The sequence below is a fragment of the Propithecus coquereli genome, unplaced genomic scaffold (genome assembly GCF_000956105.1).
Source record: "Propithecus coquereli isolate 6110/MARCELLA unplaced genomic scaffold, Pcoq_1.0 Scaffold137, whole genome shotgun sequence".
NCBI lineage: Eukaryota > Metazoa > Chordata > Mammalia > Primates > Indriidae > Propithecus > Propithecus coquereli.
The window spans coordinates 2,252,082-2,279,962 of NW_012137969.1; the positions used below are offsets into that span (position 1 = coordinate 2,252,082).

At 57.3% G+C, this 27,881-nt stretch overlaps 1 protein-coding gene across 1 annotated transcript; it reads left to right on the top strand.

The window, feature by feature from the left end:
* Nucleotides 1-768: 768 nt before the first annotated feature.
* Nucleotides 769-27,881, top strand: TECPR1 (tectonin beta-propeller repeat containing 1). Its single transcript, XM_012639100.1, has 25 exons — nucleotides 769-887; nucleotides 5,337-5,583; nucleotides 6,058-6,240; nucleotides 6,485-6,607; nucleotides 7,433-7,558; nucleotides 9,061-9,235; nucleotides 9,340-9,440; nucleotides 10,754-10,855; nucleotides 12,042-12,187; nucleotides 14,515-14,981; nucleotides 15,321-15,466; nucleotides 16,262-16,417; nucleotides 17,194-17,343; nucleotides 17,440-17,597; nucleotides 18,973-19,100; nucleotides 20,111-20,213; nucleotides 23,386-23,482; nucleotides 23,579-23,658; nucleotides 24,105-24,161; nucleotides 24,581-24,761; nucleotides 25,188-25,323; nucleotides 25,907-25,999; nucleotides 27,045-27,151; nucleotides 27,246-27,365; nucleotides 27,508-27,881. The coding sequence occupies exons 2-25, from the start codon at nucleotides 5,359-5,361 to the stop codon at nucleotides 27,619-27,621; spliced, it is 3,474 nt and encodes a 1,157-aa protein (XP_012494554.1). The 5' UTR covers nucleotides 769-887; nucleotides 5,337-5,358; the 3' UTR covers nucleotides 27,622-27,881.

Below are 27,881 nucleotides of genomic sequence, written 5' to 3' on the forward strand. Positions count from 1 at the left end.
CTACTTCTCTCCCGGGCCAGACACAGTAGGTTCAAATCCCGGCTTCACTGCTTACTGTGTGAGTCACTCAACTTCTGAGCCTGTGTCGGCATCTGTAAACTGGGAGTACCACCACCTGTTTGGGTTTCTGGGAGGCTGAAGTGAGAAGTTCCGTGTAAAGCACTTACATCAGTGCCCGGCACCCAGCAAGCACTCACATATCACTATTAACATATTATGCCAGCTTGAATTAGGGTTTCTGTCACTGGCAACATAAGGAGTTTGAGCAATACAGTGCCCTGTTACCGACACATCATGCTATGATCACAAAATCACATATGATCCCGGATTCCTCCCAAGAAGAGCAAAGCTCTAAGTCTGTGTATTTAAGGGCCATATTTCGGCTCTATGGAGACCCCGAGACACCTCTTTCGTGTCTCCTTTCCACGCCCCAGGCCGAGCGCCCACACGCCAGCGCTCCTCGGGTCACTGCAGCGCCGCGCGCCCGGGCGCCCGCCCTCCGCCGGCCCGCCCCCTCTCCTCGCCTGCGGGCCCGCGTCCACACCGCCTGCTCCGCTCCTGTGGCCCGGGCTTGGGGGCGGCGGGCGGTCTGCTGGCTTCGCCCAGTGTGAGCGCGGTGAACTACCTCCGCAACTCCTCACCCACCTGGCGCGACCCCGGATGTGGGCGTGCGCGCCACCCAGCCACGACCCCGAAGCCGCGCTGACGCGAGCGCCTCAGCCAATCGCACGCCCCAGGCCATGCGACACGGCCAGGTCTGCCAATGGGCGCCGGCCCGACTGCCGCTTCCGGCCCGCCCTCTAGCCCAGGGCCGGGGGAGGGCCGGCCTGCTAGCCCGGCTGCCAAGGAGCAACCACCGCGACTCCGCCCCGCTGGGCGCCGGCCAGGTGAGTGCTGCGCTGCGCCCCCTCTGCCCGGCGGGCAGGGCCATGGGAAAGGTTGCGGCGGCGGAGGGCAGCTGCGCCTCTCCCTCGTAACCCCCATTGCGTTCACCTGGAGACTCGCAAGGAGGTACTAGTCCTCTTGCCTGCGCACCTGGAGGGCGCCGCCCCCTCCCCGCCCCGGTACGCCCACAGGCCAGCTTAGTGGCCGGGTTCAGGGGATGCCCCCACTACAGCCTTTGGACTGGAGTGATTTGGTAATCATCGGAGCTTGGTTGTTTTAGAGAATCGAGCTGCAAGGGGCCTGCTTAGCCCTCTTCCTGGGCATTGGTGGGAGCAAATCTTCTTGTCTTGGGATTAGTGTGGGCAGATGGTCAGGGCCCAGTGCTCCGGCTCCGACATATGCTACTGGCTCCGGCTCCGACATATGCACTTGGGTGACAGGTAGGCCCCCTGCACCTGTCACCCAAGTGCACAGAACTGGGATGAATGCCAGGCTCACTCAGGGCACCTCCTGCCCAGTGGGCTGGGCAGACCGTTTTCTTCAGGAAGGACTCAACTACCATGCAAGTTCTACTGCTTCACCCACTTCTTTGAACCCTGCTGTCGCTTTTGAACAGACCCTGAACTTGGAAGCCAGCAAGCTACCTTAGTAGGCAGTGTTCTCTCTGCTTGCACACCGGGCGGGTGTGACAGTGTGATAAGAAACCTTTAGGAAGAACTCCTAATGCCCAACTCAGAGGAATCAAATGCTTGGGGGCTTCCTTGGTACTGTGTCCCTCCTACCACATCTGTGCCCCCCTTCCCTTGGGCACTTTTTGGTCTCTGAAAGGATCTGTGAATAAACTGGTGCAGAAAGGTAGATGGCTTTGAGGGTGGTGAGCAGGCTTTCTTAGCAGAATGACTGAAGGGTCAACTCAAATTCACTTTGTAGATATTCTTGGTAAATTAGAGGTTGTTTATTTGGAAGATGTCCTCCCATCCTTTCACTGCTATAAAAAAAAGAAGTCGCAGGATGCCAGAATCATGGGATTTTGTGTTCCAACCCCCCTTTCAAGAGTCCTCTGACCCAGTGAGCCTGGACAGGTTGCCTGATCAGTTCACAGCCAGGAAGTGGCACGTGAGGATGTGGGGGCAGCATCCTGGCAGAGGCAGAAAGGTGTGTCTGACCAAGGATGTTTACCTTGGGTCACCTTTAGCTGGGGAGTGACTGGTGGCTGAGTCTCCACTCTGAAGGGAGTTTGTAAACACAGCCCCCACCTCATCCTTCCTTTACAGCAGAGTCTTCTTCCATTAACTGGCCAGAAGGTTCAATTATGTCTCTAGGGAAATTACTGCTTAGTCATTTTTCTGAAGGAAAGTGTATTAAATACAAGTCAAAGTCTCCACTCATTGAGCTCAACCCGCAGACTGAGCCTAACTAAACTGGCTACTTATACAGTGAATTGTGAGCTATCTTTGAAGACTAATTTATATTAAAATGACACCACAGAAACCCTACATTTAAAAAAAAATCTTACCCAACATTTTATTGAAGATTTTCAAGCATGTAGCCAAGTTGAAAGAATTGTGTGGCGAACATCCCCATATCCACCAGCTAGCTTCTACTATTGACATTTTACTATGCTTGCTTTATCATGTATCTATCTGCCAATTATGACCTTACTTTAAAAGTAGTTTATGACATTTTGCTTTCCTGGAACAATGTTTTTGTCTTAGAGAGTTGGCAGTATGTTGAAGGTACTTGGTGGTGATTATCCTTAAATGCTGCTTCAGCACCTACTGTGTGCAGAGCGCTGTTGTGAGGAAAGGCTAACCAGAAAGAGACTTGAGTTTGGTGGATTTCTTAAGAGATGAAAGATAAATGGCAGTTTGTGGTAGCAAATGCCAAGTAAAAAGTAAATAATGCCAAGTGAAAATGCCAGGGGACATCAATAACATTCATTGAGTTCTTGCTGGCTACTGAACACTGTTTATTAAAAGCTCTGTGCCTGTATTATCTCATTTAATTCTCACAACAACTAGGTAAGTATGTCACTATTCCTTTCTGCCTCTTATAGAGTAGGAAATCAAAGCACAGAGAGGTTAGTTAGCTTTTGGTGGCATTAGAAAGTGATAGAGCCAGGACCTGAATACTGGCAGTCTGGGTCCAAGCAGCTTGGGCACTCTTAGTCACTGTGAAGATGCCAGAGGGACCCTGACCAGGGAGGAATAAAGGGGTAGCTGGGAGTTACCAGGGGTCCGAACTTAGGCATCTACATGCAGATGCTGGTTGTCAAATGACTCCAGAAGACTGGTGTTTGGTTTTTCCTGTTCATTTGATGGGCGCTGGTGCTCCTGAGATTAAGGAGGTCACCTATTCTGCCAGGGGCTCTTTCCCCACAGGCTTGCTCCATTCTGCTGGTCAGTTGTCCTCCTATTGTTTTTTTTGTTTGTTTTTTTTTTTTTTTCTTTTTTAGGAACTAGAGAGTCAACTTCCTATTGTTTTTCTCTTGTTTCTCTTCCTGTTGTAGGTGTTTCCCAGAGCTCGGCTTCTGCTCTGTTTCCTGTCTTCCTGTCTCTTATCTCCTCCATCGCTTCTTTCTCAACCTGCTCTCTTGTCTTCTTGGTGTTTGTAAGATACACTTTGTTCCCAAAGAGCCAATTTTGCCCATGGCAGATGCTCCTATCTTCAGATGTGTTCCATCCCCTGCTGTCCTTAGGGTTGCCTTCTGAAACACCCACGTGCCACTGGCCCCAGCCTCCAGGCACCTAAATAAACTGTCTCCTGATAACTCCTGTTTTCAAACCAAACCGGCCACACCCTCATCCGTAGGTTCTTTCCTCTCTTCTGGCCCCAGGGCAGTGTTCCAGGGTTGGATCTGGGAGCCGCCCTGTCAGGCAGAGCTTGTCGTGATTGCCCTGTTGTCCTCCTCTGGCCACTCTGCGTTTGTCTGCCTTGTGGCTGGCCATGTGGCCCTGCCATGGTAGGGAAGGTTAGGTTTGTTCCAGGTAGGAACCCCAAAAGTATGTATAGGACAGAATGTGGTTAATGCAAAACTTAGGCTTGTAAAACAATAGCCTCAGGAGTCTGGAGAGTCCCCAGATGTTGTAAATCTAACAGAGAGCTACAGCCAGCATTCCTTCCTGCCTCCCCCTCCCCACCATAGGAATGAGGGCTGTCCCTCCCTAGCTCCCCCGATAAGGACGACTCCAGAGCTGAAGGATGTATTTGACTGGGGCAGGGGTCCCAGGAGCTGCTTGTTTGAAAAAGAACTTATTACAAGCAGCTGTTCTGGCCCACTTACTCCTCCCAGAGAAACCCTCTATAAAACCCAAGACTCTCCCCTTTTCTCTCATGGACGCTTTTTTCGGCCTCCACCCATCTACACCCAGATGCTCAAAATAAACAGCATTTTGCTACACATGAGGCTTGGTGTGTGTCTCTCTCGGCTCCGGACCTAAGAGGGAGCTTGTTCCTACCAGAAGCCAGGGCTCCAGAAATGACACCCCAGGGAGCCCCAGCAGTGTCGGGCCTGAGGGTGGGGGGTGGTCAGTGGCAGAGCTTAGCAGCAGCCTGGGCCACCCCCTACAAAGCACAAAGAAAGAGAAGAGAAAAGGAAAGGTGTGGAGAATAGCAGGAGAGCGATGGGGGACAAGAGGCAGTCACTCAGGGAGGATCAAGAGAGCACCCTTACATCCTTGAATTCACGTGGTCACATGGCTCCTGCAGGACCCCCGAAAGGCTCTGGCTGGGATGCCATCAGCAGGGAGGGACCAGCGTAGGGGGAGAGACCTGCCCTCCCTGGGGCGGCAGCAGGACAGTTGTATGTTTTGAGACTCAACTAAATCTGTAAGCTTTCATTTATTCTTTTGAAAGGAAAGATCTGAAGGAAATATAACAGAATAATAATATTCATTAAATTTGGGGAGGTAGGTACTTAGATGTTACCTTTTTTTCCCCTGTACTTTTCTGTATGTTTTTAAAAATACCCATAATTAGAGGGAAGGAAGGCTGGGCACAGTGGCTCATGCCTGTAAATCCTAGTACTCTGGGAGGATCACATGAGGTCAGGAGTTTGAGACCAGCCTGAGGCAGAGTGAGACCCCGTCTCTACCAAAAATAGAAAAATTAGCCGGGTGTGGTGGCGCATGCCTGTAGTCCCAGCTACTTGGGAGGCTGAGGCAGGAGGATCGCTTGAGCCCAGGAGTTTGAGGTTGCTGTGAGCTACAGTGGCACCACTGCATTCTAGACAACAGAGGGAGACTCTGTCTCAAAAAAAAAAAATGGAAAGGCAAAGAAAGAAAAAGGAATCTACACTGGAAACCAGGCTCTGCTTCTAATTTGTGGGGTGACTACTCACCCCCCTCCTTGGATCTCATTTTGTCATCCATGGCATGAGACAGTCACACCCACCTGGCTGATGTCCCCTGGGCCCGGAGCCAGGACACTGACTCTTGCCTTCCTGCCACCAGTGTTCCTCCAGCCACTGCCGCCATGCCCAACTCGGTGCTGTGGGCAGTGGACCTGTTTGGGAGAGTGTACACGCTCTCCACGGCCAGCCAGTACTGGGAGCTGTGCAAGGACGGCCAGCTGGAGTTCAAGCGGGTCAGCGCAGCCACGCAATGCTGCTGGGGCATCGCCTGCGACAACCAGGTCTACGTGTACGTGTGTGCCAGCGATGTCCCCATCCGCCGCCGAGAGGAGGCCTATGAGAATCAGGTAGCCTTGCACATTTGGAGTTGCTGGGTGGGCGGGTTTGCTGGGTTATTGGTTAACGTGATGAACCGCGGAAGAGAAACAGAGACCGCAGCCTCCCCGATTCCCACATGCATCCCCTTCCTTATACTTAATTCCGAGTGGTGTAGCGTCCAGGGTCTGTGGGACTGAAGTGGGCTCCGGCCACTGTCCAGGAGCCTAGGATGAGGTTGCCCTTCCCTGCCTGCCCCCTGGGAGCACTGTGGCTGGCGGGTGGGTCCTCTGCTCATTGGAGCTGTGCCGATGTGCTCGCCATGATGAAGAAGCACGGGGTCCCTGATCCCTGGGCCCTGGGAGAACCTCTACTCACCTCCCATTCTGGAGACCAGCAAGAGGGACCTGCTGGTCAGGGTCTGCTGGCCCCGGAGAGGCCCTGCCTGCCTGGGACCGTCCTGGAAGGCTTGGGTCCAAGGCCGTCTCTGTGTCCCCGGCCCTCAGCGCTGGAACCCCATGGGTGGCTTCTGCGAGAAGCTCCTGCTGAGCGACCGGTGGCCATGGAGCGATGTGAGTGGGCTCCAGCACCGGCCGCTGGATGGGGTGGCGCTGCCCTCACCGCACTGGGAGTGGGAGTCCGACTGGTACGTGGATGAGAACTTTGGAGGGGAGCCCACCGAAAAAGGGGTAGGTGAACTCAGTACCCACCGTGGCTGCCCTGGGTTGGGGGGTGCCTCAGGCTCACCAGGCCCCCCATGCTGCTGTCCCTAACACCCCATGGTGTCTGACCTCTGCTTGCTGTGACGGGGTGGGGATTGGGGTTTTCGTGCTGGCTCACTCCCTCCTCTTCCTCTCCTTCCTCCCCACCTTCCCCAGCTCTTTAAATTCCTTCCCCCTGGAGCCTCACAGAGCCCCTACCTTGGTGTTTCAGGGGTGGACATATGCCATTGACTTTCCTGCCACCTACACGAGAGACAAGAAGTGGAATTCTTGCGTGCGGCGGCGAAAGTGGATCCGGTACAGGAGATACAAGTCCCGGGACGCCTGGGCCAAGGTCTCAGTACCTGAGTGTGGCTTAGGGGCAGTACAGGGCCAAGACAGATGGGGGACTGGGGCCAGCAGGGCCTGGCAGGAGGGTCACATGAAGCCTCGTCCCCACCCCAGGACCTGGCCTCTGAGCTGTTTCCTATCCTGGGAATACCAAGGTGCTGCGCGTCTCTTCATCTGGGAGACGGCCACACGGGGAACGCGGCCAGACCATGGCCCAGCATGGCAGAGAACTTGTTCTGACTGAGGTCTTCAAGCTGCTCTGTCCCAGGCTGAGCCTCCCTCTGGCACTTCCGTCCTCCCCTCCCCCACCAAGGGAGCGCCTCTGGCTCTAGTGTTTTCATGAACCTGGAGAACCTCCCCACTTAGGAGAGGCTGGGCCAAGTGAGAGCAGGCTGCAGGCACTCACCAGACCTCTCTGGACAGCCCGCGGCTGTGAGGTGGGGCTGCCAGCCCAGTCTGGCTGTCCTGGGACTGGAACAGCAGGGTGCCGGCCAGCAGCGGGGCCGTGTTCTGTCATCAGCCCCATTCTACTGGAGGGAACAGAGTCACAGCGGCCAGGTCACTGGGATGCCCAGAGCTGAGATCCTGCGGTGCGTCTACCTTCCACTCAGGAGCAGCAGTGACCACTCGGGGACAGTGGCCCAGGCCTAGCAGCTGATAGAACAGGGCAGAGGGGACCCAGGGCCAAGAACCCGCAGTCCTGGTGCTGCCTTCTCTGTGAAGTCAGGCAGCTGGGGGCCAAGCTGGGGGTGGGAGGCAGAGGGGAGGTGGGCATGGAGGGGTCCTACCCAGGTACTGACTGCCACTGCCTCCTGCCCCCTTGTTTCAGATCCCCTCGAAGGATGACCCCAAGCAACTACCTGACCCCTTCAATGACCTCTCCGTGGGGGGGTGGGAGATCACGGAGGAGCCCTCGGGCCGCCTGTCGGTGTGGGCCGTGTCTGTGCAGGGAAGGGTAAGGCCAGCCCCTCTGCCCAGGATGAGAGGTGGCTGTGGGAACCGGCCACAGGAGGTGGGGGTGGGGGGTGGGGAGGAGAGAAGCTGGCCCGGGTGTCCTCCCAGGGATGGAGGAAGGGTGAGAGCTGCCTTTGAGACGTTCTCCTTGCATCTGCACAGGAGGCAGGTGATGGGACTGCCACACCCCACTCCTGGGGATCTGCTCTGTGGGCCCTGGGTCTTGTACCTCCCAGAACCCTCTGTCCCCCACCCATGCCTGGTCCTAGCCTGTCCCTCCTCTGAGCCCCCAGCATACTGGTCAGGGCCCACCCTGGGCTCAGGCACCATCAATATTATTGCCTCAGATAGCTGCTGAGCACCCTGCCAACTCCTGCGGTGCCTCCCACACCACGTCCAGGAGTGTGGTTTCTGGATGGTGGGTCTGTGGATATCTAGAGAGAGGAGATCCTTTTCTCAGGGAGTTTGTGAAATAAGCACAAGAATAAGGCCAACCCCGACAGCAGCAGTGGCACAGATGGCTCTGCGTACAGGTGACGCAGCACTCCAGTCATGGTTTTAAATTGCGCTTTGTGATTATCCAGTCACTCTTACCGCAAGTTGACCGCAATTCTCCAGTTGGCTTTGGAACAGTCACAGCAGGGTTTTTTAGCAGGCTCACCTGCGGGTCACGTGTGGCCTGGGCTTACATTAACCACAGTTGCTTCCTCCGAGCCATGCTGAAGGGTCTCGGGGAGGGGGCTGGGCAGAGTAGGGAACTGGCCTGGGACAGAGCCCCCATCAAGGGGCCATGCCCACCTGGACCCGAAGAGAGGGGCCACGGAACAGTGTCTATGTCCCTGAGTGCCAGCTGTGTGCCACACTGCCCTGTGCCACCCCTGTGGTCCCTCAGAGGTTGGACCAGGACCATAGGTGACAGATAGGCACTGATGCCACTTGGCAGCGGACAGACGGCTTCCCAGGCCTGGTCCTGTGGGCCAGTTGTGGGGGGCCAGTGGCAGGATTGGAGGCCAGGGCTCCCCAGTGTGAGGACAGCTCTCTGGAGGGGGTCACCAGCCCTTCCTGGACCCCAAGTGATGAACAGCCTCCTCCAGATAAAATGAGCCAGACAGTTTGGATGAGATGAGCGAGTTGCTCAGTTTAACTACTCAGTTAAGGAGAAAAAGAACTAGACATTTTAGTCATTTGTACCAATGGGGTTTGGGGGTTTTGCCATTTAGCCACCCCGGCTGGCTTCCCCTAGAGACAGGTGTCCTGAGAGCACATCACCATGAGGGGGCGCAGGACGCACGGGCTGGCCGGGAGCAGCCCGGGTGGCGTCACGTTCTCACAAGCAGATGAAGGGAACAAGTCTGTCCTCTGGTGCTAAGGTCCAGGGTTTGCATGTCTTTCTAACTGACCGCAGTGGGATTGGGAACGAGACCTGGCCAGTCAGGGTGCTGCGGCCCCCAGTCCCAGTGGGGACGTGTGACACAAGTGCCATGCCCTCTTCTCACCTCGCAGGTGTGGTACAGAGAGGACGTCAGCCACTCCAACCCCGAAGGCTCATCCTGGTCCCTGGTGGACACCCCTGGGGAGGTGGTCCAGATCAGCTGTGGGCCCCACGACCTCCTGTGGGCCACGCTGTGGGAGGGGCAGGCCCTAGTCCGGGAAGGAATCAGCAGGAACAGCCCCACAGGTGGGCAGCCCAGGGCCGGCCCTCGCCCCGCACTGGGGGAAGGGGGTGCTCGCTGCCCCGCATCTGGGCTGACGGAGGCTGCCTGGGGTTCTCTGGGCTGCTAGGAAGCTGCTGGTCCGTAGTGGAGCCTCCGGGGTCTGAAAACGGGATCATGCACGTCTCCGTGGGAGTTGGCGTGGTCTGGGCTGTCACCAAAGACCGGAAGGTAAGACAGGGATGCTGGGGCTGGATCCGTCGAAGGCTATGTTTTTTCGTTCATGTGAGTGTGATCTGAACCCTTTTCGACAAATCCGGCCTCACCCAAGCACCATGTGCTTTTATGTCGCTAAAATTGGTGCCCGTCTCCAGGATGTCTGGCTCCGTGAAATCTTCCCTCGTTCACACCCCGGACCAAGGTGCAGCCACTGCATCTATCACTTAATAGACCACAACGTTTCAAGTCATCAGAAGCTAGTTTACTGACACTCCAGTTAACTGAACACCGCCCCTTTCTCCTACTCAGTGCTTGTCATTTGTATTTTTTTTTTTTTTTTGAGACAGAGTCTCACTGTGTTGCCCGGGCTAGAGTGCCCTGGTGTCATCCTAGCTCACAGCAACCTCAAACTCCTGGGCTCAAGCAATCCTCCTGCCTCAGCCTCCCGAGTAGCTGGGACTACAGGCATGCGCCACCACGCCTGGCTAATTTTTTCTATATATTTTTAGTTGTCCGATTAATTTCTTTCTATTTTTAGTAGAGACGGGGTCTCGCTCTTGCTCAGGCTGGTTTCGAACTCCTGAGCTCAAACAATCCACCCGCCTCGGCCTTCCAGAGTGCTAGGATTATAGGCGTGAGCCACCACGCCCGGCCTTGTCATTTGTATTTTATCAGAGGCTGGTCCGGTAACATAAGCTAATTTCAGATTCATGTGATTTGTCTCTAGCCACACGTCAAGGTGGGGTTCCCTAGCCCTGAGGGAGCGCATTGGGGCCAGGGTGGGGGGTCGGACCTGTGCAGGTGACTCGTGGAGCCACAGGCAGGCCTGGGGAGAATAAGGTTGGGTTGTGTGTATTTTTACAAGTTGGTCTGAACAAAGTAGCTTTAAAGAGACTATTTTATGAAGCACTAAGAAAAAACCAAAATAGGTTATTTATTCCAGTAACGACTTTAAAGAAATAGTTTTCCTAGATAACTTCATTAAGGCCGTTGTCTTCCACGGAGGCAAACTTGGTTCAATAAAGTGGCCTTTTCCAAGCCTTAGGCCAGAGAACCAGTGGGAAGTTGCCAGGACAGGTGTGGCTGAGGCCAGGTGACCCCCAGCCCTTGGGGTGGGGTGGGGATGGTGCCAAGTGCAGAAGGGGATGCGGCCAGGGTGTGGGAAGAGGGTCGTGTTCAGACGCTTCCTCCCTAAATATGTGCCCTGCTCATTTGTGGCATGAACCAAAGGATCAAATTATTCATTTCTTTGTCCTGAGCTTTAAAACAATCCATTCTGTTTCAGTGGCCCTCCAGGGAGGCATGTTTATTTCTGACTTTCCCAGGTGTGGTTCCGAAGAGGTGTCAACTCTCACAACCCCTGCGGCACCAGCTGGATCGAGATGGTGGGAGAAATGACGATGGTGAACGTGGGCCTCAACGACCAGGTATGCGCTGGGGTCGCAGCTCATAAACGGTTCGGGGGGGCGGGGAGCCTCCAGGTGTCCCACTGTCCCTTCCCACTGAGGGGGGCTTGTGCTAGCAGCACAGCAGGGGTCCCAGCCTCGCGGGCTGGTTCTGCCACAGTCCCGGAGCTCCTGCTTGTCCCCCGTCAGTCCCCAGGGACCCTCAGAGCAATGAGTATGGATCCGCAGGGTGGCAGGGAGCATCTTGGAGACTGGAAGGTTTCATTGAGAAACGTCTGGGCTGACTCAGGTGAGTCAGCCACCAAGTGAAGGATGAAGCTGATCTCCTACCCTTGGCTCTGTGGGTGCCACTCATTTAAGCACTGCCTGGCTGGTTTTACGGCGGGGCCTCCTCCTCGGAGATAGTGAGGTTTGGGCAGCTGTAAGACTCAGAAGGTGCAGCCCTGGCTGTGAAGGCGACACCCGCACCCTGTCGCACTGCACCAGAAGCTCTTTGCAGGGTGCCAGGCTTCCCGCAGCTACCACGTCCTCCTGCCATTCACCCTGGCGACGCAGCACACAGTGGCTGGTGCAGGACAGGTGCCTGCTGGTGCCCAGGGGGCTGAGCCTGAGGCAGTGACTGGCTCAGCCTTCCTTGGCCAAGTGATAGAGATGCCACAGCCCACCCAGCAAGGCCACCTTGGCCCCTAAGCAAACCTTCCTTCCCCAGCACCAAGGGCAGAGAGCAACACTCCAGCCCAGCCACGCTTCCCCAGGAGATTCAGCCCAGAATTGACGAGGTTATTTTGCATCTTTAAAAAGACCAGGACCGTCTTTAGGTTCACTTGGGGATCAGCTTCCAAACAGAGGCCATGCAGAAGACAGAGACATGGGTGGACCTTATATCCCAGCACAGGGTCCACCAGCCACACTACCACCTCTGCATCTTGTCACCCCAGAGCCCTGGGTCTGCCTGGGTCAGGGAGCCAGGACCAGGTCCCTGCTTCTCCTGAGCTTGCTGGTGTGCCCTCCACTTCCTGCACAGCCCCTCACGGACCTCCAGCCCTCACACGAACTCATGCACACACCCCCCACACGTGGCAGCTCCTGCCTGTGTCTGCACACGTGTCCTCTAGCTCTGGGGCACAACCCTCTGGCCCCCGTCTTACCCCCACACTCCCAGCAAGCAAGAGTAGCCCCTAGGCCAGCAGCACCCTCTCTGTTCTAGGTCTGGGGCATTGGCTGCGAGGACCGAGCCATGTACTTCCGGCAGGGCGTCACCCCCAGCGAGCTCAGCGGAAAGACATGGAAAGCCATCATCGCAGCCCGAGAGTGTGACCGGTCACACTCCGGCAGCTCGTCGAGTCTTCTCAGGTGATCCCAGGTGGCAGGGTGTGGAGGAGTTGGACTAGGGATGGGCTCTCTGTGGCCTTGGAGGGCAGCCTCCAGAGGAGGCTGCCACCTGGCCTTGGCAGGATGATGGGTCTTATCCCAGGCAGGAGAAAATCCATCTCTGGCCCACAAGAACCACTAAGGGCTGCAGCCTCCTGCCCTCAGATTTGTGCCTGGTGTGTTGCTCAGCCACCTCGGCCTCCAGAGAGGAGGTCCTGGGGGAAACTGGGGCAGCTGCATGGAGGTGTCATTGGACACCCTGGGCTGTACCTGGGGGCAGGCTGAGGCTGGGGTGTCCCAAAGGAGCCAGGATCCACCTGAGCAGGGCTGGTCCGTTGGTTCAGAAGATCTGGGAGAGAAAAGGCTTGTTTGTGGGGTGGACTCTAAGGCCCCTCTGAAAGGGAAGCCAGGGCACGATGGAGGGTCTCTTGTCTGGAGCAGTGGTCTCAGATTTGGCATGCGCCAGAGTTGCCTGGAAGGCTCCTTCAGACATGGAGGAGTTCCAAGCCCCAGCCCAGAGTTTCTGTTTGAGATTTTGCGTTTCCCATAAGGTCCCGGGTCATGCTGCCACTGCTGCAGTCCTGGGGACCTCACCTTGGGACCCACGGGTCTAAAAAGCCCAGGTGAATCCCAGCTCTGTCCACCAGCCATGAGAGCACAGATGAGTGACTTGGTGTCCGAGCTGGGGACACCTCAGCTCTACAGCAGAAGTGCTCACAGACATGAGCATTGACTGAGATGGCACATGGAGCCCTGGCTCTGCAGCTCGGACTCCCCAGCCCCTGGTCCACACCTCTTCGCTCCCCAAGCTTGGTGGTCATCACCCTACTGCACCGTCAGCCCAGAGGGCCAGGGAGGAGCTGGGAAGGGCTTTGCTCACATTTCACCTGAGGCTTTAGTCTCCTCAGCTGCTAGTTCTTAACCTGGACAGCACACTGGAATCAGCTGAGAAGCTTCAAAAACTAGTGACCCCAAATTTTCATGACCTTGGGTTTGGCAGTGGCTCTTGGATATGACACCAAAAGCACAGGGAGCAAAAGGAAATATAGATAAATTGGACTCCGTCAAAATTAAACACTTTTCTGAATCAAGAACACCATCAAGAGAGTGAAAAGACACAGAATGGGGGAAAATTTTTGCAAATCCTATGTCTGCTAAGGGTCTAGTGTCTGGAATATATAAAGAAGTTTTACAACTCAACACGAAGACAAACCACCCAATTAAAAAAGAACAAAGAACTTGAATAGACGTTTCTCCAAAGAAGATACACAAATAGTCAATGTGAAAAGATACTAAGATCATTAGTCACTAGGGAAATGCAAATAAAAACCTTAATCAATACCACATCACACCCACCAGGACAACCATCATCAAAAAGAAAGACAATGACAAGCACTAGTGAGGATCTGTAGAAATTAGAACCATGTGCACTGCTGGGGGGAATGTAAAATGGCGCAGCACCGTGGAGAGCAGTCTGGAAGCTCCCCAAGAAGTTAAACGCAGAATTACCGTATGACCCAGCAAGTCCACTCCCAGGAATGTGCCCAAAAGAATTGAAAACGGGTGTTCAAGGAAAAACTTCCACAACGATGTTTATGGCAGCACTAATCACAACAGCCCAAAGTGGACACAACCCAAATGCCCATCAGGGGACGAACAAAATGTGGCCGAACTGTGCAATGGAGCATCACTCAGCCACAAAAAGGGAGGAAGTCGTGACGCACACTACACACAGACGAACCTTGGACACATCATGCGAGGGAGCAGACACAATAGGCCACATGTGGATTCCACGATTCCATTTCTATGAAATGTCCAGAGTAGGCAAGTCTCTAGAGACAGAGGCAGATTGGTGGTTGTCGGGGGTGGCGGGGAGGAGGATGGGGAGTGATTGCTTCACAGTATGGGGTCTCCATTTGGGGTGATGAAAAGTTCTGGAACTAGGTAGTGGTGATGGTTGCACGACACTGTGAATGTTCTAAATGCCCTGAGCTATGCGCTTGGGCATGGTTACGGTGGTAATCTTTACATCATGTATTTAACCACAGTAAAAAAAGAAAATCCTAATTCTAGATCTCGACCTGCAGATACTTGATGTGATTGGTCTGAGGGGCGCTCAGGGGTCTGCTCCCTGGGAGGCAGGTATCGTCGTGTGTGTTGCACAGAGGAGGAGACGGGCGCTCAGAGAGGTTGGGACTTGCCCAGGGTCGCGTGGGCAGCCGTGGTGGAGCACGCTGGAGCCAGGGCTGCCTGACAGCAATGCGCGTCCCCCACAAGGCAGTGACAGGTCTGCCCTGTTTTGTCCCCAGTGCTGGCTGCTTCTTTGGCGACGAGGTGAGAGGCAGTGGCGAGTCAGCGCCCAGCGACACTGATGCCTCCTCGGAAGTTGAGAGACCAGGACCTGGCCAGCCTCTCCCCGTGGAGTCTTTGGACAATTCCAGGAACCTCAAGGAGAGCTTGTCCTCAGGCCCAGGGGCCGGCAGGACTGCAGAGGGTGCCATGGAGAATGCCTGCCCTACCAAGGGCGGCCCTGGCCTGGCCTCCACCCCGGCGGAGCTTCCCTGGACCAGTATTGACCTGAAGGAGCCCAAGAAGGTGCCCAGCCACTCGGCTGCTGGCTTCCCCGAGCCTACTGGCCTCTCCTCCTTGGGGCTCCTCCCCCTGGGTTTGGAGGAGCCCTATGGAGCGGACGACCACCCGCTGTGGGCCTGGGTGTCGGGAGGCGGCTGCGCTGTGGAGGCCTGCTACATGCCCAAGTGGTTCACTGCCCAGTCAGGTAAGGCTTCCTGCGGAGCCTGCGGCCATCGGCAGGGCCTGGTGTCCCAGAGGGTGCTCCTGGGGGACTTGGGGAGAAAGAGGAGGCCTGGGGGCTTGGGCAGACCCACTGTCCTGCCTGAATACCCCCTGACCTAGCAGCGGTGGCTGTTTGCTAAGCTGAATTGTTAGGGGGCAGCGACTTGCCCGTCAGATTGAAGAGTGGGGAGAGGCTCACGGGGCATTTTGCAAAGATTGTAGCTTTCTAGCAAGAAAAAGCTCATCGTGTAGGGAATAAAAGCCCTGGCCTCCTGCCCAGCTGCAGGCAGGACGGTGTCCTGAGGCTCTGGCTGGCCCACAGGCCTGTCCCCCTCGGTGCAGACGTTGTCACTCTCCATCATGCCGGCCCAGACCGCCGCCTGGAGGAAGCAGATTCTCCAGCAGCTCACAGAGAGGACCAAGCGAGAGCTGGAGAACTTCCGGCACTACGAGCAGGCCGTGGAGCAGGTGGGCACCCTGCTGTCCCTGGATGCATTTTTTTCCAACAGGCATTCACTGAGTGCCTGCTGTATACCACCCCTTAGGTAGGGTGGAAAAAATAGACGAGTGCATCCACCCCTCTGTCCATCCTTCCCAGGCCACGCAGCAGATTCAAGGATAAAGAAATAGATTTATTTGCTTATTCTTTTATCCTGGAGAACTTTTGTTCAGGCCCCACTGCGTTCCAGATGGGATATAAGCCCTGGGGACCCTGAGGTGGCAGCAACCTCCGAGGGAGGTGGAGGGGAGGGGAATTGCATTGTCCTGTCCCTGCTAAGGATAGCCTGGTGCCCAGATGGGCATCGTCTTACTGACACGAGTCAGCACAGGGGCGAGGGCTGCCTTAGACCCTCCCCAGGGCCGGCCCTGCCCAGGCCCTCAGAGACCCACCTGGAGCACATGACCAGCCTCATTCAGGGGCTTGGTCCAGGCTCGGCAGAAGCGTCCAGCTAGTGGCGGAGCTGGGCCTCTGGACACAGGCGGGCCAGGGCTTGGGTCTCGCTTTGCTGCTGACTCACTCTGTGACACTGGGCCCAGCACGGAACCTCCCTGAGCCTCAGTTTCCCCAGCCAGAACACGTCGGGTGTCCCACAGCGTTACTGTTGTCTTTAGCGTAAGAGGTGGAACTGGGGGCGGAGATCCCCTCAGGAAGCAAGGAGGCCAGGTACTAGGGTGTCTCTGGGGGTGCTGGGAGTGGGGCTCTAGGGTCTGTGGGGCCAGGGCCTGCCATGACTGTCCCCCTGCCCTGGGGCACGCACCCAGTCGGTGTGGGTGAAGACCGGGACCCTGCAGTGGTGGTGCGACTGGAAGCCCCACAAGTGGGTAGACGTCCGTGTGGCCCTGGAGCAGTTCACGGGGCACGATGGCGCTCGGGACAGCATCCTCTTCATCTACTACGTGGTCCACGGGGAGAAGAAGGTGAGATGGGGGGTCCCCACTGTGGAAGGAGCCTGGGAGAGGGGTGCGGGGCTGAGGGTGCCCAGGGTGGGGTGTCCCCAAGGGGCAGCGTTCCCAGGAGAGGGGACACAGGGCTGGGGGTGCAGGAGTGGGTCCAGGACGCTGAGCCGAGGTGCTCAGTCTGGGATCCACATCGTTTATCAAGCGCTCGCTCTTGGGCCCTGTAAGTCACAGGCAGGTGCGTGCCAGGGCGCCCACGGCCTCACAGAGCCACCTCCCTTCCGAGCAGCTGCTTACAGACTCTGGTTTTCCAGCTGAGAAATCAGGCTTGGGAAGATGGTCTCTCACCCCTCCCGACAGCCGGCACGTGCCAGGCAGTCGCCGTCTTGGCCGGGCGCGGTGCTCACACCGGTAATCCCAGCACTTTGGGAGGCCGAGGTGGGAGGATCGCTTGAGCCCAGGAGGTTTGAGGTTACAGTGAGCTACGATTATGCCACCGCACTCTAGCGTGGGTGACAGGGAGAGACCCTGTCTCTAAACATAAAAATAAAATGAAATAATACATTTTTTAAAAGCATCTCTTTAAGATGCAGCAGCAGCATCTGTTCACAGAGTCTGGCTTTGATGCTGGAAACTGCTTGGCCTTGTAGCCACCACTGAGACCCGCAGACCCAGGCCGTACTCCATAGAATCACGGTGACCTGTCCCTGTCTGTCCCCCACAGTGGGGGGCTTACCTCCCCGAGGCCCACCCTGCCCCGGGTGACAGCCCTGCCCATGCGCCCACTCTCTGAACAGTACATCCATGTGTTCCTCAACGAAGTCACGGTGCTGGTGCCCTTGCTCAGTGAGGGCAAGCACTCCTTTGCCCTGTACACCCCTGAGAGGACGCGCCAGAGGTGGCCTGTGCGTCTGGCTGCCTCCACCGAGCAGGACATGAACGACTGGGTGAGTAGGGGGTGGTCCCCCGGGGCCGGGATTTGGGGACGGCCATCTCAGGGCAGCCCGGCCTGCCCAGTGGTGACCAGCAGTGTGCCATGGCAGCTCGCTCTGCTCAGCCTATCCTGCTGTGAGAGCCGGAAGGTCCACGGCCGCCCATCCCCGCAGGCCATCTGGTCTGTCACCTGCAAGGGGGACATTTTCGTAAGTGAGCCCAGCCCGGACCTGGAGGCCCAGGAGCACCCGCTGCCCTGCGACCAGATGTGAGTAGTCTGCGCTCAGACGGGACCTGGGGCTCCCCCTCCCCCAGCACCCAGTGCCCGTGGTTCCAGAAGGGAAGCCCCCTGAGGACCGCAGCCCACATGGGACCAGAGGCTGCTGGTTCCCAGGCCCTGAACCCTCTGTGGAACCAGAACCTGGCTGGGCTGAGGGCGGATCGGCGCTGCCCAGCAGCTGCTGTGTGTCAGGAGGCACGTGGAGAAGGGAGGAGCCGGCTCAGCCCCCCATTCCTGGGGTCCCGGGATAGGACTGGGAAGGCATGTCCCTCCACCTGCCCGGGGCACAGACCTGGCACTCAGCCGCTTACAACTTCTACTAAGCCCCTGCTGCATGGGGTGGCTGGGGCCCAGGGGCAGAGAGGAGAGAGTAGCTGCTGGCCGAGGGAAAGTTCGACTGGGGGTGTGTTTTCTGGGTAGAGATGGTGGGGTTTGAGGTCCACTGAGTGTGAGGCAGGAAAGAGGACTTGGAGCTTGGTGGCTGGGAGGACGGGAGCAGGCTCCGGTGGAGGCGGGACCTGGAGGACCAGGAGGTGGGCAGCCAGGGCTGGACGCTGTGTGGGAGGCGTCACTGTCAGGGCACTGAAAGCCACAGAGGGAATGAGGTTGCCTTGGGGAAAGAGTGTGAGCAGAGTCCTAGGGAGGAGGGCCGAGCGGGGGACACCAGTGCTCACGGTTCTGTCCCAGGCCTGGTCAGAGCGACTGCCCAGCAGGCCACCCAGCACTGCTGAGGCCCTGGGCTAAGTTACCAGCAGACGTCAGGACCAGGGGACATACACGAGCCCAGGAAGCCCTGGCCACAGGAGGGGGTAGTGGCACCCGATCGAGTGAGTTAGACCACCTCTGGTGACAGGGACAGGGCCTCGGCCACAGAGGGCTGACCCACTGCCAGCTGCACTCTGCCCGCCCAGGAGGCTGTGCTGTCTCTGGGCAGCCTCTTGCTGACATCCTGGCAGCCACTGGCCACACTGTCGTCGCTCATGCAGATGATTAGACGTCACCTCCTGCTTTCTGCCGTGACATTCAAGCCTGGCTGCACCTGTCACTGGCCAGCCATCCCCACATCCCAGACCCCAAAGGGTGGTGTTAAACAGCTGCTGGCCTTGCGCCCATCTGTGTCACCTTGAGGGTTGGGTGGACAGGCTCCTGAGGCCCCCTGCCCGTGAGGGACCCTCTCATGCCAGCTCTATAGCGTCAATGCATACAAAAGGGGAAGCCATGCAGGGTAGGATTCTGTCTGCTTGAACACCTGGGATTTATAAAATACCATGTCCGGGGAAGGCCCACAGAACAAAGGGCCGTGGTGAGTGGAAGGTTGGGAAGCGGGGACTGAGATTCCCGCCGCACTCTCTTGTCCCCGCAGGTTCTGGCGGCAGATGGGAGGCCACCTGCGGGTGGTGGAGGCCAACAGCCAGGGTGTGGTGTGGGGCCTCGGCTACGACCACACGGCCTGGGTGTACACGGGCGGCTACGGTGGAGGCTGCTTCCAAGGTGAGGGTGTTCCCTGCCCGGATCCCCACCTGGCTCCCCTGCCCAGTGCCAGGCTGCTGTCCCAGTGTTCACACTCGGCTAGCAGCTGGCTGACAGGTGACCTTCACCACTGCCAGCCTCCACACAGGCTGGGCCAACCTGGGCCAACCCATGGGGCTCAGGAGCCCAAGACCAGGCCTTGCCTCCCACACGCCCCTGGTGACACACCTGCTGAGCCAAAGGCCTTGAGGATTCTAGAAAGGCAGCTGCCACCCGTCCAGCCCTTTGTTTGTGAAGCTTTGGGGCGTTGGGCAGCCCGAGTCCCCAGTCCCCTGATTCCAAGTCCACAGCTTTGGCCTCTGGTTAGGTGGGTTGTTCCTTCAGGGCCAGAGCTTGCTGAACCCCTGTGGGTCCCCCAGCTTCTGCGAGGTGGAATCCTTGTGTCTCCTGCTGGAAAATGGAAGCAGAAACACTGAAAAAGGACATTTTAAGCCACAGCCCACATGTCCCACAGTGGGGAGCAGCTAACCCTGTAGAACTGTGGTCCACTAAGACCACAGGAACATGCATCTGAGCAAACTTACCAACTTTCCTATTTGTGAGGCAAGAATTTCATCTTCATTGTACAAGTGAGGAAATTGGGGCTCACAGAGGTAAAGTTAACAGTCCAAGGTACCTTTGCTAGTAAGGAGTGAGCTGGGTAGGCCTCGCATCTTCCCGGTGAATAAGGAGGATGGCAAGGAAGAAGAGGCGCAGTGGAGAACAGAGTGTGAGGTCGTGGTGCTGGGAGTGGCGGGGATGGGAGGTTTAATGCAGAGCAGGCTCTTCTCATTGAGGTTGCGTAACCCCAGGATAATCAGGGCATGGGGGAGAGAAACCCAAGCCAGGCCGGTCCAAGAGATAAGTGCAGCAGGCCCACTCGCCCCCCTCCACCGGCCTGGCTCCAACCCGCCCTCCCACCTGCTCTCTGCGGAAATCAGCGCTTCAGACAGAAAGCCGGAGTCGGTCCCAGCAGCCTCCTGTCCCCACAGGCCTGGCCAGCAGCACCAGTAACATCTACACCCAGTCAGACGTGAAGAGCGTGTACATCTACGAGAACCAGCGCTGGAACCCTGTCACGGGCTACACCAGCAGGTGAGCGGCGCGGGTGCCTGGCCAGGGTGCTGCCTGGGTCAGGCCCCTGCCTTGACGGAAACCGGACAGCAACATCCACTGTGGCCTGGAGCTGACTGGATCTTACTGCTCTCCAAGGTTTTCTTTCCCCTTGAATCTTTAAGCAGAATGCATGTTTTAAAAACTCACTCATTAAGAGGTATGACATACAAAGTTCACAAAGCAAATATAGGCTGGGCGCGGTGGCTCACGCCTGTAATCCTAGCACTCTGGGAGGCTGAGGCGGGCGGATCGTTCTGAGCTCAGGAGTTCGAGACCAGCCTGAGCAAGAGCGAGACCCCGTCTCTACTAAAAATAGAAAGAAATTAATCGGACAACTAAAAATATATAGAAAAAATTAGCCGGGCGTGGTGGCGCATGCCTGTAGTCCCAGCTACCTGGGAGGCTGAGGCAGAAGGATTGCTTGAGCCCAGGAGTTTGAGGTTGCTGTGAGAGAGGCTGACACTATGGCATTCTAGCCCAGGCAAATGAGTGAGACTCTGTCTCAAAAAAAAAAAAGCAAATATATGTACATGTCTGTATGTATGATGTATCTCTCTCTATATATGTCACTGAGTCATCACAAATCGAGCACCAGTGTCATCAGCACCCAGGTCAAGGACCAGGACATTGCAAACCTCCCTGCCCCCATCCCCTTCCCAGCTGTTCCCCCTCAAAGCCCCTCGTCTCCAAGACCTGCCATCACTTTGCACACTGCTGTGTTTTGCGTGTTTTGGTCGGTGGTGAGCTGGCTCCTGTGCTGCGGTCTGCCTTTTCCCTCTCTTAGCGGTGACTTTTGGTTTTTAAATGTGACTCAGCTGATTAGTCATCTTCTTTGCATAAAGTTTTAGGGCCTTTAAAAATTTCTTTCACAACATCTCGTCAACCGGAGGTATCGGACATATTCTGCTGTCTTCCGGAACAGCAGTCAGCAAACTTTATAAAGATAGAACATGGTTCAGGCTCTGTGGCCCATGCGGCCTCTGTCAACAGCTACCCACCTCTGCAGTTGTCACTTGAAAGCAGCCACAGGCAACGCGTAAGGGAACGTGCATCGATGTGTCCCAGTGAAACTGCTCGGCACTGGAATTTGAGTTGCACGTAATTTTCACATGTCACAGAGCATTGGCCTTCTTCTGGCTATTTTCAACCATTTAAAAATGTACAAACCACCATCAGCTTGTAGGCTGTACAGAAACAGGCAGCTGCTCCCCACCCCCCAGACTATTTGGCAGATAGCATGAGGTCAAGTTGGTTTTTTGCTTGTTTCTTAAATGTCTGGTGACTCACACCATTTATCGAGAAGACTGTCCTCTCCCTCCGGCACTACAAAGTGCCACCTTAGTCTTGAATCAAGTGTCCAGGCAGCAAGAGGCAGCAGCCTGTTCCAGACCTAGTCTCTCCCGCCGAGCAATTGGTGTCCTTGAACTAATCCACACGGTGCAGTCACTGTCTCTCCACGGGAAGGTGTCAAAGCTGGTAGAACAAATTCTCTTCCATGGCGTTTTGGCTCTTGGAGCATTTCTAGATGAGTTTTAGAAGCAGGTTGTCACTGTTCTCAAAAACTGTTGGGATCTTGGTTGGGAAGATCTTGTATCTGTAGGTCCCTTGGGAAGAACAGTTTTCTTCCACGAGTAAGTCTCTAACTCCATGGACAGACTTTATACCTCCATTTACGTAATTTCTTCTCAATGAGGTTTTGTAATTTTCTATGTGAATGTCCCGACATCTTTTATTAGATGATATTTCATATTTTTTGGTACCATTATAAATGGCACAGACTTTTTTGTTTCCTATTTTAACTGTTCGAGGCTGTATAAAGACATACAATTGATTTCTTTCCTGATTTTCAAGATTGGCAAAATAAATACCAAATGATATGAAGAATAAACTCCGTGACAACCCTAATCTCACCAGCCAGAGATAGTAACCACTGTTAGCACGTGGCACGTTGTCCCCCAGCCACCCCCTGTGCTCACCTGTGTCTGCGTGGGGGCGACAAGGCCAGGCCCGCGATGGTGGCTGCAACGGCCTCACCACCCCATACCCGCGGTGGACCCGGCCAATCTAACCTCCACTTAGTCTTGAACGTGCAGATTGTTTGTGACCTTTCACTGCCACACGAACAATGTAAAGGACTCCCTCGCGTGTAAATATTTGTGTCTCTCTGTTTGCCCCATAAATCAAAGGATTTGAACATTTCTAAGGCGGTTGATGCACGTTGCCAAGATCTCCTGAAAACCTGTACCTCAGCCGAGTGTAGCATCCACACAGGATGTTAGTGTGAGATTTTTTGGTTTGGTTTTTTGTTTCTTAAATATCTGGTGACTTAAACCTCGATGTCCTCCTGACGTTCTCCTTGGTCCTCACGAAGAGCGGGGTGGTGCTCCCTTGCCCGTTGGAGAGGGCAGGCTAAGGGCCTCACCGGTCCTCGCCCACAAGTGCCCCACTGCAGGCTTCAGGCACCTCGGCCTCACAGCCGCCTGTCCCCACCGGCACGTGTGCTGCTCACTGCCACGCTGGTGTCCTGTGGCAGCCACAGCAAAGTACCATAGACTGCGTGGCTTGAGCGTGAGACATGTATTGTCTCTCTGTTCTGGAGGCTGGAAGGCCCAGACCAGGTGTGGACAGGGTTGGTTCCTTGTCAGGGCCGTGAGGGAGAACCTGCCATAGGGCTCTGTCCTGGGCTCTGTGTCCTCACCGTGGCCTCCCTCTGTGTGTGCCTGGATCCAAATTTCCTCCTCTTATGAGGACCCCAATCATCTTGGATTAGGGCCCACCCCAAGGACCTCATCTTAACTTGGTCATCTGCAAAATCCCTATTTCCAAATAAGGCTGTGTTCCCAGATGTTGAATGTAGGGTTAGGACTTCGACATATTTTGGGGTCATAGTTCAACCTGTAGCAAAAGGGAAAAAGAGGTGGCTTCCACACTGCACAGAGCACCCAGGTGATGTGGGTCACCCCAGTTGGTCTCCTGCCCAGGGCAATTCTGGTTTTGCCTGTCACCCCCCGGGAGTGAAGGGGACGGCTTGCTCTGGGGCTGGAGCTCCGGAACTTCCCTTCAGGCCCCCACTGGGCGTTACAGGTCCCTGGGCTGGGCAGGCCTGCTCTCGGTTCTCCCTCATCAGCCCGCCCCTGTTGTCCTGCCCCAGGGGTCTACCCACGGACCGGTACATGTGGAGTGACGCCACGGGGCTGCAGGAGTGCACCAAGGCCAGCACGAAGCCCCCATCTCTGCAGTGGACCTGGGTGAGCCCCCTGTTCCCCCCTGGTGGGGGGTGTCCACCTGAACTGACTGGTCTGTGGATTTGGGGGTCCCGTCCTCACTGACTCACTTCTCCCCAGGTTTCTGACTGGTCTGTGGATTTCAGCGTGCCTGGGGGCACTGACCAGGAGGGGTGGCAGTATGCCAGCGACTTCCCCGCGTAAGCACCCCCCTGCACCATGCTGCCCCCAGCCCTGGCTAGCCCTGGCCCCACGCCAGGGGCAGGTGGGTGAGGAGCGGCAGCCCTGGGGCCTGGCGGCAGGTTCAGGGCATGGACAGGCCCTTCGGGGCACAGGAGTCACTTCCAGCCAGAAGACGATGGAGCCAGAAGGGCCTAGGGAGGAGGAAGCAGCCCCCAGATTGTGGCTCACCCAGGGCCGGCCCTTCGCTGCAGCCAGGGCTCCCAGACTGACCCTGCCCCCAGCCTCGGCCCCTCTGCTATCCCTGGGGGCAAGGATTATGCACCACGACACCTACTTCTCTGAGCCCGTCAGTGGCTTACACTGAGGCTGTGTGCCCTGTAACGGGTAACAAAAGAATGGTTGCGGGGTCACTTTCCAGAAACTTCCACAAAGCGGCCTTGATCTCATCTTCTTTCTCTTGCAGTTCTTACCATGGGTACAAAACCATGAAGGATTTTGTCAGGAGAAGGTGCTGGGCCAGGTGAGGTGGGGCCACAGTGATGGTCACTCTTGCTCGCTCTCTCCCCTGCCGGGTCCCTGGCCTCTGACCTCGGTCCCAGGAAGCAACGGGAGAGGGACTGGGAGAGGGATCGGGAAGCCAGGAAGCCGAGTCTAAGTAAATGTCAGCCCAGGAAACGCCCGCGGGCTCCCAGCACTCTCTGGTTTCAGAAGTTTGTTTTTGAGAACAAATAAGAGAAATGTCACTGGCAGACTTGGCCAGTTGTAAGGACAGAGGACAGGCCTGGCTGGGGGTGGGGGTGGGGAGGGAGCCACCTCTGGGTGCTCATCCTGGCTCCTCTCGGGGTCCTGGCCCCCAGTTCTCGCCTCCCCGTCCCTCATGCCCAGGGCTCCAGTGCGGTGACGTCAGAGTCCCCTCTGTGCTCTCTCTCCACTGTATAGAAAATGCAAGCTGGTAACCAGTGGGCCCTGGCTGGAGGTGGCCCCCATCGCCCTCAGGGACGTGTCCATCATCCCGGAGAGCCCAGGCACCGACAGGAATGGGCCCAGCATCGCGCTCTGGGCCGTCAGCGACAAGGGGGACGTGCTGTGCCGCCTGGGCGTGTCCGCACTCAACCCTGCGGTGAGCACCTTGCCTGGTGCTTCTTGAAACCAGGACTCCAGCTCTGGAGTCAGGCTGAGCTCGACTTCCCTGGGCCTCCCGAGGGGGCCACTGGGCCCCGTGGGCAGCTGGTGCTGAGGATAGGTTGGTGCAAGGAGCCCACCCCCTCTCGGGGCCTGGGGAAGGGTGACAGGCAGGCCCGGGAACACTGCCGTGGTCAGGTGCACGCGCTGCTGCTTTCCCTGCGTGTGAGGTGAGAAGGTGAATGGAGGGTTCAGCAAGTGCCACGGTCAGGCCACCGCCAGGGCCAAGTCAGGCAGGGCTGGGTCTGTGTGACCCTGGCTGCCCCTCTGCCCACCTGCTGGGCCTGTGTCACCCAGACCTTGGGGGGTTGGTTGGGCCTGGCGACCTTGGTGGCCGCCTCAGCGCCCCCTCGCCCATCCCCAGGGCTCCTCCTGGCTGCACGTGGGCACCGACCAGCCCTTCACCTCCGTCTCCATCGGGGCCTGCTACCAGGTGTGGGCCGTGGCTAGGGACGGCTCCGCCTTCTACCGGGGCTCTGTGTCCCCCTCCCGGCCTGCCGGTGAGTGCCACCCCCCAGGAGGCTGTGATAAGCGAGTGACATGTCTGAGTTGGGGGCACTGGCTGGTTGGTCTTGTCATTTGCAGTTCAGCTTGACAAGCGTTTGTTGAACGTCACCTTTGGACCAGGCGTGGGGGCTGAGCCAGGGTCCCCCCAGAGGCTGCGTCCTTGTCCCACTGGGACCACCTAGTGATGGGGCAGCCCTGGCCAGGCCTGCCAACCCTTCTAGGGGTCACTTTGTACCTCCACCCTTCATGGCCCACTCTGGGGACTGTCCGGGAGGGCTGGCTGTGCTGGCATGTTCTTTACTGGACGTTCGGACAGGGCCCAGCGTGGGTTGGCAGGGCAGCCCCCCCGGGCCGGCTCTCCACTGAGTGCCAGGCTGGGCACCCTCGTGTCCATGCTGGTGAGATGAGTCTGAACCTGCGATGGCCTCCAGAGGGCCCAGGGCAAGGCTGGGGTGCTGGATGGACGGCAGGGCACAGGTCAGGTGTGCTCGAGACCACACAGGTCAGGTGTGCCTGGCCCACTGCGAGCTGTGTCTGGGCCTGAGGGTGCGGCCTGAGTCAGCTCTCCCATCGCAGGCGACTGCTGGTACCACATCCCGTCTCCTCCTAAACAGAGACTAAAGCAGGTGTCTGTGGGGCAGACGTCGGTGTACGCCCTGGATGAAAATGGCAAGTTGTTCTGATGTTCCTCCATGGTGCTTTGGGAGCTGCGGGGTCCCTGAGCACCTGATGGGACAAGGCCCCCCGCACTGGACAGGCTGCAGGAGGCTGGGGGGGGGGGGTCCTCCCTTTTTCCAGAAGTGTCCAGGCCTTTCTGGGCAATGTTTTCCCAGGGACAGTGGAGCACCAGGTGCCAGGGCTGAGCAGGTGTGACCTGCCCGTCTCAGTGACCATAAGATGACTACAGCCCAGGCCCGGCCCTCCAGAGGAAACCGGGGGTTGGGCCCAGGACGGAGCAGCACCGCCCCAGGCCCCTGACACAAGACCTGTAACCACCGTGAGAGGCACTTAGCCTCTTCCCCAAGTTTCACGGGCTGGGGGCACCCGCCAACGGCACAGCATCAAGGCCAGGGTGACGCTGCTTGGCAGGGCCTGCACGAGGAGCATCTTCTAGAAGGTTCCCCCCAGGCCTGTGACAGGAGGCCATCCCTGACCCTGTGTCCCCTCAGGCAGGGCTCCCTGCCGTATTTGAGTTGTTGCAGATAAGGAGAAGGCTGGGAGAGGTAGAATCAAGACTGAAATCCAGGCTGGGCAAGGTGGCTCATGCCTGTGATGCCAGCACTTTGTTGGGTGGGAGGATCGCTGGAGGCCGGGAGTTCGAGGCTACAGTGAGCTGTGATTTTGCCACTGCACTGCAGCCTGGGCAACAGAACAAGACTCTGTCTTAAAAAAAGACTGAAATCCAGGGTGTTTGCTTAAGATATCTGGTTCTCTTTTTATTTGTTTAAAAATTCTTTGTCCTCAGTTCCTACCGCAGTAGAAAGAGGTTCACGACGCCAGCCCCGCTAGGCACAATAGGACGATTATGAGGCTTGGGGAAGCCCAGAGCGTGTGGAGGGCCGTGCTGGCCCAGGCGAGAGGACAGCAGGGGCTGAGGCCTTGACGGGGTGGCCGGGCCCCCAGCCTCCCCAACCACCCCGCAGGAGGCCGGAGGCTGGGCCTGCAGGCTGGATGGCCAGGCGGCCTTTGCCTCTGACCCCGCTTCTCTCCGCAGGGAACCTGTGGTGTCGCCAGGGGATCACGCCCAGCTACCCGCAGGGCTCCAGCTGGGAGCACGTGTCCAACAACGTGTGCAGCGTGTCTGTGGGGCCCCTGGACCAGGTCGGGGGGTCAGAGGGTGTCGGGTATTGGGGTGCTCAGGTCCCCAGCGATCCCACTGCAGTGGGGGCCGGGCCTCAGCGGGTCTGTGTTCCAGGTCTGGGTGATTGCTGACAAAGTCCAGGGCAGCCGCAGTCTGAGCCGGGGGACAGTGTGTCATCGCACAGGCGTGCAGCCCCACGAGCCCAGTGGGCAGGGCTGGGACTACGGCATCGGGGTGAGTGGGGGCAGCTGGCCCAGCCAGGGCTGTGTCACACTGCCCGCAATGGGACTCAAGGGCAGTTGGGGTGGAAGGAAGGTCCCCAGGCAGAGCCCCTGAGAGCCCTCGCACCCCCTGTAACACAGCTCTCTCCTTCCAGGGGGGCTGGGACCACATCTCTGTCCGGGCCAATGCCACCAGGGCCCCCAGGAGCTCATCCCGGGAGCAGGAGCCGAGCGCCCTACAGGAGGCCCCAGGCCCCACGTGCTGCTGAGGCCGCAGCACTGCTGGATGCGGATGGTGCGGATGGTGCCAGGTTGGAGGATCAAGGCTGAGCCATTCTTGTGCTGCAGTATGCGCCGTGGGGGGCCACTCAGGAGGGAACCTGGCCCAAGGCTGTGGCCACTTCAGAGGCACTGGCTGAAATAGCCCAGAAATGTGAAGCTCCGTGGATGCCCCACACGAGTCCCCACCTGTAAGAAGCACCATGGGTGGGGGTGGGGCTGTACCTCCCAGAGGCCCCGCCCTCCTGCC